Source organism: Pelophylax lessonae, assembly GCF_965119305.1.
Source record: "Pelophylax lessonae genome assembly, chromosome: 2".
Lineage (NCBI taxonomy): Eukaryota > Metazoa > Chordata > Amphibia > Anura > Ranidae > Pelophylax > Pelophylax lessonae.
In genome coordinates this window covers 656,855,643-656,868,295 of record NC_138769.1, presented here as the reverse complement: position 1 = coordinate 656,868,295, position 12,653 = coordinate 656,855,643, and the positions used below count along the sequence as shown (strand labels likewise).

At 47.6% G+C, this 12,653-nt stretch overlaps 1 protein-coding gene across 1 annotated transcript in view; it reads right to left on the bottom strand.

Moving 5' to 3' along the window:
* The window catches only part of LOC309548229 (uncharacterized protein), a 287,045-nt gene that overhangs the window by 102,639 nt on the left and 171,753 nt on the right, over nucleotides 1-12,653 (bottom strand). Inside the window, exons 15-16 of the mRNA XM_082248181.1 lie at nucleotides 11,737-11,771; nucleotides 366-416 (exon numbers count right to left, since the gene is read on the bottom strand). Of these exons, the coding sequence (XP_082104307.1) occupies nucleotides 366-416; nucleotides 11,737-11,771 (86 nt within the window). The remainder of the gene's footprint in view (nucleotides 1-365; nucleotides 417-11,736; nucleotides 11,772-12,653) is intronic.

Here is a 12,653-nt window from a genome sequence, read left to right as displayed (position 1 = left end):
TGGCCCATGCTATCACAAGGGATTTTATTCATCCCTTGTAAGAGCAATAAAGTTGATTAAAAAAATAAAAATAAAGGGACAGTGTAAAGAAATAAATAATTAAAAAAATAAAAAATGTAAGTGCCCCAGTCCCCCCGTGCTCATGCACCAATGCAAACACTTAAGTCTTCCTCCATTTGTGGCATTGCTGTAAGAGTATGTAAGCTTGGATTTATTCCACTCTTGAGCCCTTAAAATAATCCCACAGACAACGATACAATACTTATACTGTATGTCCGCTACCCAACAAGCAACCTTCCATTGGAGTATTTTGAGAAATCACTGAAGACGATCACAGCCCACCAACTGGCTAGTGTGATATATACCTTGGGAATGTCTTCCACAGTCTCGTTAGAAGCATCTGCCATTTGCTCATTCTGAAAATAAATATTTAAAAAAATAGTCATACATTATATTATAATCCAACTTTTAGATTAATGAAAAAAAAAAATTAAAAGGGAATGTTTTCTCAAGTGGTGTGTGCAAAAATCAATTCTAAAAAAAAAGGTAAACTTGTATACACCACATTTAACCACTTCCCCCCTGCCTAGGCAATTGACGGCGGGAAGGTGGTTACATTATCCTGACAGGACGTCATATGACGGCGGCAGGATAATGCGGCGTGTCACTCTGACACACCACATCTCCGATCTCGGTAAAGAGACTGACGTAGGCTCTTTATCATGTGACCAGCTGTGTGTGGCTTTCCTCAATTCGTGCCTGACAGGCACGAGTAGAAGAGAGCCGATCTGCCACTCTCCTGACAGGGGGGGTCTGTACTGGTAATCAGAGCATTGATTACCAGTGCAGACCATTGGAGGGATTGCCACTAGAACCGTCAGGGATGCCTACCCGTGTCCCCAGAGATGCCCACCCATGGCCACCAGGGATGGCAATCAAGGCTCAAGGAGCCCGCCAGTGCCCTCCCCATCAGTGCTGCCCACCAGTGCCTATCATTGCCGCCCACCAGTGCTGCCTATCAGTGCTGCCCATGAGTTCCGCCCATCAGTTCCACCTATCAGTGCCCACCAATGCTGCATATCAGTGCTGCATATCAGTGCCCATCAGTGCTGCATATCAGTGCCACATATCAGTGCCCATCAGTGCTGCCTATCAGTGCCCATCGGTGCTTCATATTAGTGCCACCCCATCAGTGACTGTCAGTGCGGCCTCATCAGTGTTCATCAGTGCAGGGAAAAAAACGCATCTATTTACAAAATTTTATAACAAATAAAAAAAACTTTTTTTTTATTTCAAACTTTTTGGTATTTTTTTATTTGTGTAGCAAAAAAGAAAAAAACTTGCGGTGATCAAATACCACCAAAATAAAGCTCTATTTGTGGGGAAAAAAATGACATAAATTTGGTTTAGGTACAGTGTTGCATGACCGCGCAATTGTCATTCAAAATGCAACAGCGCTAAAAGCTGAAAAGTGGCCTGGGCAGGAAGGGGAAAAGTGCCCAGTATTGAAGTGGTTAAATATAAAAAAAATTAAGGAATAAAATCATTGACATGATGAATCATGATATTGGATATTGTGCAGAGGATGATGGAAAAATTGTCCTAGACTCCTAACCACTTCCCCCTTCTGGCCACATGACCTGATAATACTGACTTGCACAGAAAAGGGGTTTGTGTGTGTCCTAGACTAGTGACAAGTATGTTAGATTATACTCTTCTCTGGGGCAAAAATTATTGTGACCCTGTACTGTACTATATATGTATTATATATGTTTGTCCTGTAAACATTCAAAAAATACATGCAGAAATGTAATGCTAATTGAAAACTCTAACCACCTAAAAAATCTGCTGTTTTTTTTTTTTTTGGGCAATGAAAATATTAACATTACCTACTTTGTTTTTGCTTGTGAAGGCTCCTAAAGTAAAACTAATATTGGTTTTGGGTCAATTCTATTTCAAGTTTATACATTCTATATTTATGTTCCATATCTTTTTTTTTTTCAATTCATAGTTTTAAAAGGAAAATTTTAACACAGGGTACATCCATGGCACAGGATTCACAGAACACTATGGATTAATTTAGAAAGCTAGAAGCTTTTTATTTTCAAAAAGGTAAGTACTAGCTGAGTCCAGTAGGATTGAAATGTAAAAGCACATGGCTAAAATAAGATTCCAATCCCTGTGTTAAAAAATCCCTCCCTCAACAACACACTAATCCAGCATCAACCTTTTTTAGTTCCTCTTCTGGACCGGTGTTCCGTGAGAATTACCTACCCCGTGAGAAATGCCTACCCTCGTCACTTCCCGTCAGGAACAGCTGGGCAGCGTAGCAGTGCGCATGCTCACAGACCCGGATACGTAATGGAACAGATGAGGAGCTGACTAGTGCGCATGCACGGAGGGTATGAAATGATCACGGCAGTGTGTGTAACGCGGCGGTTACATTAAAACAGCTGTGCTGCAATATGAGTCATCTCCGCTCCTGTCCCTGGCACTTCCCTGATCTTGGCTAGTAAATATAAAAGCGGTTCTCGGCTCCGTGATTTACATTACATACACCCGCCGCCGCTTTTATATTTATTAGCCAAGATCAGGGAAGTGCCAGGGACAGGAGCGGAGATGACTCATATTGCAGCACAGCTGTTTTAATGTAACCACCGCGTTACACACACTGCCGTGATCATTTCATACCCTCCGTGCATGACGTAGGTGCACCGGAAGTGACGAGGGTAGGCATTTCTCACAGGTAGGTTTTTCTCACGGAACACCGGATTTTCCCTCCTAATGACCCGGCCATTTTTTGTGATTTGGCACTGTGTTATTTTAACTGAAAATTGCTCAATTGTGCGACGCTGTACCCAAATAAAATTGATGTCTTTTTTTTCCCACAAACAGAGCTTTCTTTTGGTGGTATTTGATCACCTGTGTGTTTTTTATTTTTTGCGCTATAAACAAAAAAAGAGCAACAATTCTGGGAAAAAAAACGGAATTTTTGTAAAATCTTACCTGTAAAATTCCTTTCTCTGAGTCCTCCGACAGTCGCCGCCTCTTCATATTCGTCACATATGGGGTATTAGACTTTGCTCCGAAGGAGTAGCTAGGCAACAGAATATGTTAACAATAAAGCTTTTAACATATCCCACCCTCAAGGGGTGGTCCCCTCAGTCAATACCCTCCTACTTCCTGCAACCATATCTCAGTTTTAGTGGAATAGCAGTAGAGTATACAACCAAACCCCAAAAGAGGGGCGGGGGCGGCGACTGTCGGAGGACTCAGAGAAAGGAATTTTACAGGTAAGATTTTACAAAAATTCCGTTTTCTCTTACGTCCTCCGACAGTCGCCGCCTCTTCATATTCGTCACATATGGGGACGTCCCAAAGCAGTGCAAACATGAGGGGTGGGAAACGCATCCGCGCCGAAAGGCAACGCAGTCTCCGCATCAAAGAAAGGAACCTTACCAAAGGAAGGAAACCAGCTGGGCAACAGCAAAAAAACAAGTGCTCAACAGGAGCAACAACCCAGGAAAAGACAAAAAAACCAGGGGATACAAAAACTTATCCCAACAGCCCGGAGTCCCCAACAAGGGACCCTAGGGAACAGCCGCACTAAGAACCTTGCGGCCAAAGGAAGCATCCGCCGATGCCTGAACATCTACTTTGTAGAATTTTGTGAAAGTGTGCACGGTCGACCAAGTCGCCGCCTTACACACCTGGGCTACAGAAGCCCCATGACGACAGGCCCAAGACGTACTCAGAGATCTAGTAGAGTGCGCCTTCACAGGCACAGGGGGAACCTTCCCCTGCAAAGCATAGGCCTGTTCAATGGTCTGCCTGATCCATTTGGCGATGGTAGAGGCCGAAGCCGCCATGCCCTTCCGAGGACCCTCTGGAAGAACAAACAAGGAGTCCGTCTTTCGAAAAGACTCAGTCGATTTAAGGTAAACCCTTATCGCCCGAACAACATCCAGAGAATGCAATCTCACCTCCTTTGGATGTTTAGGCTTCGCGCACAACGAAGGCAAGACAATATCCTCATTAAGATGGAATTCCGAAACTCGTTTCGGAAGAAACAAAGGATTAGGTCGCAAGACCACCTTATCCAAATGAATAACCAGGTACGGAGACTTGCAGGACAAAGCCGCCAGCTCCGACACTCTGCGAGCCGAAGTGATCGCCACCAAAAAGGCGACCTTTTTGGACAACATAGACAACGAGATCTCCCTGATCTGTTCAAAAGGAGCACGTTGTAACACAGATAGAACGAGATTCAAGTCCCAAGGGGGCAGAGGATCCCGCCTAGGGGGGACCAGATGCCGCACACCCTGAACAAAGGTGCCAACCAAGGAGTTGGAAGCCACGGGACGTTGAAACAGAACGGTCAGCGCAGACACCTGACCCTTTATCGTAGCCAGCGCCAAACGCTGATCAACACCCGTTTGAAGGAAAGACAGCACACGGGAAACCGAGTACGTGCGGGGTGAAAACCCCCTGGACTCACACCAGGCAAAATAGGCCTTCCAAGTACGGTAATAAACCTTCCCGGAGGAAGACTTCCTCGCTTTGATTAAAGTATGAACGACCTCTGGAGAGAGACCCCTCTCCTTCAGGACCTCGGTCTCAACAGCCAGGCCGTCAAAGCCAGCGACTGTAAAGCAGGATGGTATATCGGTCCTTGAGACAGTAGATCGTCTCGAAGAGGCAGACGCCACGGGGCGTCGACCGCCAGATTCACGAGGTCTGCGTACCAGGAACGGCGAGGCCAGTCCGGTGCCACAAGAATCACCGTGCTGCGTTCCGAGTGTAACCTGCGAAGGAACCTGGACAGCAACTGAATCGGTGGAAACGCGTACATCAGCCTGTACTGATGCCACGGGGCCACTAACGCGTCCGACGCGTCTGCCCGAGGGTCGCGCGTCCTTGCCACGAACCTCTTCACCTTGTTGTTGAGACGAGAGGCGAACGGGTCCACATCTGGAAGACCCCACTTCGCGCACAACATCTGGAAGACAGCCGGGTGGAGAGACCATTCCCCCTGATCCAGGGTCTGGCGACTCAGATAGTCCGCCTGCCAGTTCTCCACCCCCGGAATGTGAACCGCCGTTATCGCCGGGACATGAGTCTCGGCCCAAGACAGAATGTCGGCCACTTCTCGAGCCGCTCGGGCACTCCTGGTGCCCCCTTGGTGGTTGATGTAGGCCACCGCCGTGGCATTGTCCGTCTGCACCCGAACCGGGCAGCCCTGCAGCCGGTCCGTCCAGCGATGAAGACAGAGACTTATCGCACGCAATTCCAAAATGTTGATCGGAAGGGAAGACTCCCCCTCCGACCAAGTCCCCTGGGCGGACAGAACGCCCAGAACTCCACCCCAGCCCGACAGGCTGGCATCTGTGGTGATTACCGTCCACGAGATCGGACGAAACGACTTGCCCCCGGACACCAACGGGGACTGGAGCCACCACAGAAGGTTTCCTCTGGTGCGATGACTCATGAGATTTGAAGATCCAGAGTTTGAGGTCGCCCGTCCCACCTGGACAGGATCTCCGCTTGGAGACCCCGCGTGTGAAACTGGGCGAATGGAATCGCCTCGAAGGCCGAGACCATCAATCCCAGACATCTCATACACGTCCGCAGAGACGAGTGCGGAACGTCCCTGAGGGACCTGACTTCCTCCTGGAGAGTCCTGAGCTTGTCTTCCGGCAGGAAGACCTTCGCCTGCACCGAGTCCAGAATCATTCCCAGATAGGGAAGACGAACAGACGGACTCAGTGTCGACTTTGGAAAATTTATCGTCCAACCAAACTCCTGCAGAGTTTGCATCGTGACAGACAGGTCCTTCTCCAGACCCTGGCTGGTCGCAGACCGAACCAGAATGTCGTCCAGATAGCCCAGGACAGAAACGCCCTGGGCCCTCAATAATGCCAGAACCGGTGCAAGCACCTTGGTGAAGACCCGCGGAGCCGAGGCGAGACCAAAGGGCAACGCCACGAACTGGTAGTGATCCTCCGCAATGGCAAATCGAAGGTATCTCTGGTGACCCTCGAAAATGGGGATGTGAAGATACGCATCCTTCAAATCGATGGAGGCCATGAATTCCCCCGGAACCAGGGCAGCCACCACCGACCGCAGGGATTCCATGCGGAACTTGCGAACCCGCACAGAGCGGTTCAGAGCCTTCAAGTCCAGAATTGGACGAACCTTGCCCTCCTTTCTGGGCACGGTGAACAGATTGGAATAAAACCCCCGAAACCTGTCCCGATGAGGCACCGGAACCACCACTCCCTGAGCCCTCAGGTCCCGCACCGCCAGGTGCAGGTCCCGCAAGCGCTCTGGAGACAGCTGAAGATTTGAGGGAAAAAATCTGCTCTCCGGCCGAGAGAGAAACTCGATCTTGTAACCAGATCGAACGATTTCCTGAACCCATCTGTCCCGCACACGGGCCAACCAGGGCTGAAGAAAAACGAGCAAGCGTCCCCCCACCCCAAAACTGGGTGAGGGCGCCCCTTCAGGCCGAACTGTTATGGGCTGCAGATCCGGATTGGCCGGACTTCTGTTTACCAGACCAGGGCTTCTTCTGAGAGCCTTGAGCTTTAAACGGTTTGCCCTTGTAGTGCGGCCGAAAGGCACGAAAGGACCCCTGAGGGGGCCGAAAATTAGCATGCTTCTTCCCAGAAGCCCCCTTAGCCTTGGGGAAATGGGGCAAGAGAGTGCTCTTACCCCCGGTGATCCCCTTAATCAACACATCCAGGGACTCCCCAAAAAGGCGAGACCCATCATAAGGTAGATTGGCTAAGGTCTTACGTGAAGATTGGTCCACCGACCAACATTTTAACCAAACCAGGCGGCGAGACAACACCGCCACGCTGTGCACACGTGCAGCCAACGGAACCAGGTCCAGGTCCGCATCACACAGATACATGACACCCTGGTGGATTTGATCCACCATATCCAGGGTCGCCGGCGAGGCCGAGTCGGCCACTAGGACGCGCCTAAGCATCTGCGTCCAACTTGCGATCGCCTGGGCCGCCATGAGAGAAGCAAACAGAGCCTTAAGCATAGAACCCGTAACAGAATAAGTATGACGGGCAAGAGACTCCAGTCTCCTATCCGTGGCATCACGGAACACAGGGGAATCCTCTGCAGGAATCGCAGTGGCTTTGTTCAAAACCGCAATTGCGTGATCCACTGGGGGTGGCACACACCACCTTTCATCAGTGGAAGGCGAAAAAGGATAACGCAGCTTGAATCTACTTGGTACCGCAAAAGGTTTGCGCAGATTGCGCCATTGATCCTTAACAGCGCGCTGAAAATCATCATTGCAGGGAAAAACCTGCGGCGTCCTGCGTTTTCTCTGCGTCCCATAAGCCGCCAAGGCAGCGGGGGGACACACTTCGTCCTGCAAACGCAGCGTTTGCTTAATGGAAGCAATCAACTCATCCATGATTGCAAGCTCTTCAGGCGAGCCAGGGGGAGAATTATCAACCCCCTCAACTTCAGCCTCCACCTCAGACCCCACTAGATCAAGAGAGGAGCGGGACCCCGATAAGGAGGCCCCCGCCATAACAGCCCCATCACCTTCACCCTCAGAATCAGAGGAAAGAGCAACTCTGGGCCTTTTAGTAGATTGAGCAGCCACCAGCATCTGCACCTGAGCAGCAAGGCCAGCCACAATAGTGGCTAAATCCCCCCCTGGGGGGGAAACAGCGGTCCCCTGGCTTTCCACCAAAGCTGTAGGAAATTTGCCCTCCTGAGAATCCATTGCCCCTGTAATGCCAGACAACAAAGGGTTAACTGCCCCTTTTAAGCAAGCGTGGCAAGCGCAGCCCACCGCACCACACTCAAGCACAATAAGACCCCCACAGGGAATATGCAAACTGAACACAGGCAATGGATAGCAAGAAACAGAAGGATAAAACCTGAGGAGACCCTCGCCGCTGCTGCTGCCTCGATCGGTGTTCCTGGAAAGAGGAAGTGATGCTGCCAGGGCGCTCTATGTAAGCCTATGGAGGCTACAAGAAAATGGCCGCCATGCATGTAAAACATGCGGCCGGAGCGAGTGTAGGCAAAATGGCGTCGTTTTGCGCCGAAACCGCCGCTCCACAGTGCATTAAAACACACATTACATTCCAAAATCAGAATACATGTCAGATCGCCGCAGCGATCGCTGTATATGCCCAAACATGCCAAAAAAACATGCCCCACAGCACACAGCTTCTCACACTGACCAGTCTGACACACACAGTGTCATACAGCTCCCCCCCCCCCTTGCAGCCCACAGCATGCAGCCGAGAGATAGGGAGACAAGCAGTGTGAATAGAGGCAGGTTACACAGTCCCAGACTGACACCCCCCCAGACAGACAGGTCCCCACATAAATACACTTACCTCACATGGCGTGGGGGACCCGCACAGGCGAACAAACCGCTGCACATGAGGCAGGGAGAGTCGCATTCAAGACGCACACAATGGGGGTTAAGAAACCGCACAGCGTCCAGTGAGGTAGCCACCTCACCAATCATCCCTGCACCGAACAGGGATGGGTCGTTCACTGCGCCAGGAGCGTTACCTGGCTGAACGCTCGATGGCAGACTGGGAAGCCACTGACCCACGACCTGCGACCAGGGGGATCAGCCCGAGACCCAGTCCGCATGATCCTCTTCATCCGAAGAACTAACTAACGCTGACAAAATAACAGCTAAGTAAAGGTAGAGAGAAAACTCAAACAAAATTTTAAAAAGAAGAAAGAGTCTGGGACAGAGAGTCCCAGCACAGAGAGAGCCAGCCACTCCTGACAAGCTAGACATTAAAACTGAGATATGGTTGCAGGAAGTAGGAGGGTATTGACTGAGGGGACCACCCCTTGAGGGTGGGATATGTTAAAAGCTTTATTGTTAACATATTCTGTTGCCTAGCTACTCCTTCGGAGCAAAGTCTAATACCCCATATGTGACGAATATGAAGAGGCGGCGACTGTCGGAGGACGTAAGAGAAAAATATTTTTCACTTTCTGCTATATAACCTTCCCAATAAATAAAAAAAAAATTTAAAATCAAAATTTTTTCATTATTTTAGGTCAATTTGTATTCTGCTACATATTTTTGGTAAAAAACAAATCGTAATAGGCGGATTTGATTGGTTTGTGCAAAAGTTATTGCATCTACAAACTAGGGGAAAGATTTATGTCATTTTTATTTATTTATTTTCTACTATTTATGGCGCCAATCAGTGATTTTTAGTGGGACTGCGATTGTGCGACCGACAGATTGGACACCTAACAGACATTTTTGACACTTTTGGGGGACCAGTGACATTGCTACAGTAATCAGTGCTAAAAATATGCACTGTTACTGTACTGACACTGGCATGGAAGGGGTTAACCCAGGGGCGATCAAAGGATTAAATGTATGCCTAGGGAGTGTTTTCTAACTGTGAGGGGGTGGACTTATGGAATCAACACAGGCACCTGTGTTCCTAAATAGGAGGAACACAGGAGCCCTGTGATGATTGCTGAGAGAACAGTCTGCTGTGTTTACAACAGCAGACCTCCGTTCTCTCTCCATGGGAAGCGATCGCAGGTGCCCGGCGGCAATCGCAGCCACCAGCCCTGTGGATCAGCTTCCCTGCTGGCGAATGGGCGCACGCGCCCCCATGATCGCTACTGCCGACCAGCCGCCGTATATCTGTGGAGGCTCATCGGCAAGTGGTTAAAAGTCTCAGAATCTTGAGGCATCCCAGTCTAATATGTAAAAAATTTTAATGTTACTTATTAACAGGAAACCTGAGCCTGGGACTATGCACACAACCATACATCTCCTGAAATCGTGCTGCTACCCCAAAATAGCCGTTAATAACAAACAGGATGAGAATGGGATAGAAACTCATGTGCTCAGATGGCCCCAGTACTCAGGCATTCGAATGTCCAATCAAAAAGAAAAAAAAATCTAGCAGCAAGATGTCTTAAAAATAAAACACATACGATTTTATTAGATCCATCCATTAAAAGAAATCAATACCTGTAATTGACGTGTTTCAGCCTCCTACATAGACCCCAGTCATAATAAATGCACACAACCACTTTGATGAAATTAACTTCACATAAGAAGTTCTCCCATTACATCAGAGCCCCCCTTCCCATCCAAGTCCCCTCAACATGTCAGAGGTCCCCTCTTCCCATCAAAGTCCTTCCTTTACGTCCAAGGCCCCCCTTCACGGCAGAGTTTTTTTTGTTTATGTCCAAGGCCCTCCTTCACGGCAGAGTTCCCCCATCACTGATTCCCCCCCCCCCCTTCCATTACACAGTCATCCCCACAGAGCCCCCCCATTCACTTAGTCCCGACATCACACAGCCCCACAATCACATAGTGCCCCCATCACAGAGCCCCCCAATCACACAGTTCCCTCCCTCTTTATATCAAAGCCTTACCTTTTGGCTGCAGCAGTGATGCAGATGGCTGGAAGTAGAGCAAGTCTGGAAGACATGGGCTTTTGTCCTGTCCTAAATGCTGGGGGTGGCCCTGCATGGTGCCCCCCCTGAATCAGTGTTATAAATTGTCATTGTGGGGGCGGGCCTCAACAAATATAAACAAACGACGCTGTGCATCCTGCCCTAGAGCATAATCGGTTGTTATGGCGTTGGTGGCCAACTCATAATGCTGTTCAAGGCAACCCATCCTTCTTTACCATGATGTAGACATAACTGCAGAAGTAATGTCTCGTTCAAGTCTATGTTATGTTACCAGCCGAGTTGTAAACAACGCGGGCGGCTTCAGCTGTCTTAGGAGGCAAGTAAGGGCTAGGGAGGGAAGCTGGCGGATTTTCTAAAATTTCTAAACTATTTCCTTTGAAACTTTACAAACTGAACATCTGAAGATCATGTTGGGGCGGAGCTGCTCACGTGACGTCACGTCGATCGCTCCTCGAAGCGGCGTTTCTGATGTGAGTGGCTACATTTTGCTGTATATCGAAGGTTACTATAATAAATGTTATCTTTTTATTACGCACTTATCTTTTTGACTTTGCGGAGATGAATAAGTGTGGAATAATCCCTTCTACTTGAATGAGGCTGGTCATCATGCCTAATCTATGTGGATGTGATACAGATATTGTGATAATCTGTCTTTCTACCTTACCAAGACTGGGAATCCTGGGGTGGAGACACCATTGGATAGCCAGTGTGTGGATGTTTGGCGTTTTACTTAGTAATATCTAGTGAGTTTGCATTGCATATGACGTGAAGGAGCAGAGTACTATAGGTTTAGGTTTACCATTACGAGTGCACCTCCCCTGCCTGTCTTGCAATGGAATACTAATATACTACACCATGACACTCTCATTTTATTTTTCACGCTTATTTTTATTTTTTCACGCTTATTTTCATGTACCAAGCTTTGGAAGGAATCTCTATGAACTTTGATAAACCCCTCCCCCCACTAGGAAAGGTATACAGGTACCTTCATTGATTCCTGGCTACTTTTGTGCTATTTTTACAAAGGACTCTCTTTTATCCCAAAGACTAAGTACTCTGTTGGACCTTTTGATTGATGCCATATTTTATTATTTGGCTAGTCTCATCTCATTTAATCAGTGCTGCAATTTGAAATTTTTTATAAACAATACATCTGGGTTGCATGATATGGGCGGTGCAGCAATAAGTATTTTTTAACACCAAACTAAAACAAAGAAGTGTCAAAGCATCCTCAATATTTATTGAAGAAGCTTACTTTTTAAACTCAGGACTTACATCAAAGTCATTACATGTGGAGATGTCCAGTGAACCTGAAATGAGATCCAAATAAGATTTTCTTTGCACTGTTCTTAGAATCCCAGCATTAACTTATGTTTCTCTAAGTCCCCTACAAAGGCTTAGTATTTTACATAGAATGTATTTTGCTCAGTTATACAGCTAGCCATCTCTTCTAAAAACAGATTGGCAGCTACAGAACTCCATAAACACAGTCCTCATGAACCTGCGGAATTCTGCACAATGAAGTATACTGTGATCTGACCTGCGCTGCCTGTATAGTAGAGCCTACATTTGCCATAGAGGGAAAAGCTGTATGAAGGTCCCTTTTCTGTTTTGTTCACCATGGGCCTACATTATGAAATACAGATTATTGAAGAGTTGAAAGATGTAGGAGGAAGTATGGGAAGAAGGTAAGTTTGTGCATGATGCTGAGTACATTACAAATCTAGCCCAACAGGTTTTAGAAGATTTTACTGCCTGTGGCAAAACCTGCACCCCACTTCATGGCATTATCAGTAAGAATGATCAGTTTGTTACAGAATATCATCCAGAGAGAGTTGACAATATTCTTACAAAGCAAAGAGAAGAACAATCCAATTCTGATTTTCCTATAGTTCTTTGTAATATGGCATCATGGGTCACAAGCTTTCAACTAATTTAAAAACAGAGGTATTTTGTGCTTTTGTGTCCAACTGATTTTGCCTTTATACATTTTGACAATTATATTCACAATTTCCAGATGCCATAAAGTGATTCAGAACAGGTTAGCAGCACACCTCTATCCCTTTTATTATTAGGGGCAGAGTTAGGCCAATATTTATGGCACGGCAGAACTTAGAAAACATTTTCATGATATAAGGTCAGAAATCACCAATTAAGAGTTGGTGAATTGGTGTCTAAGTCCTAAATGGTGG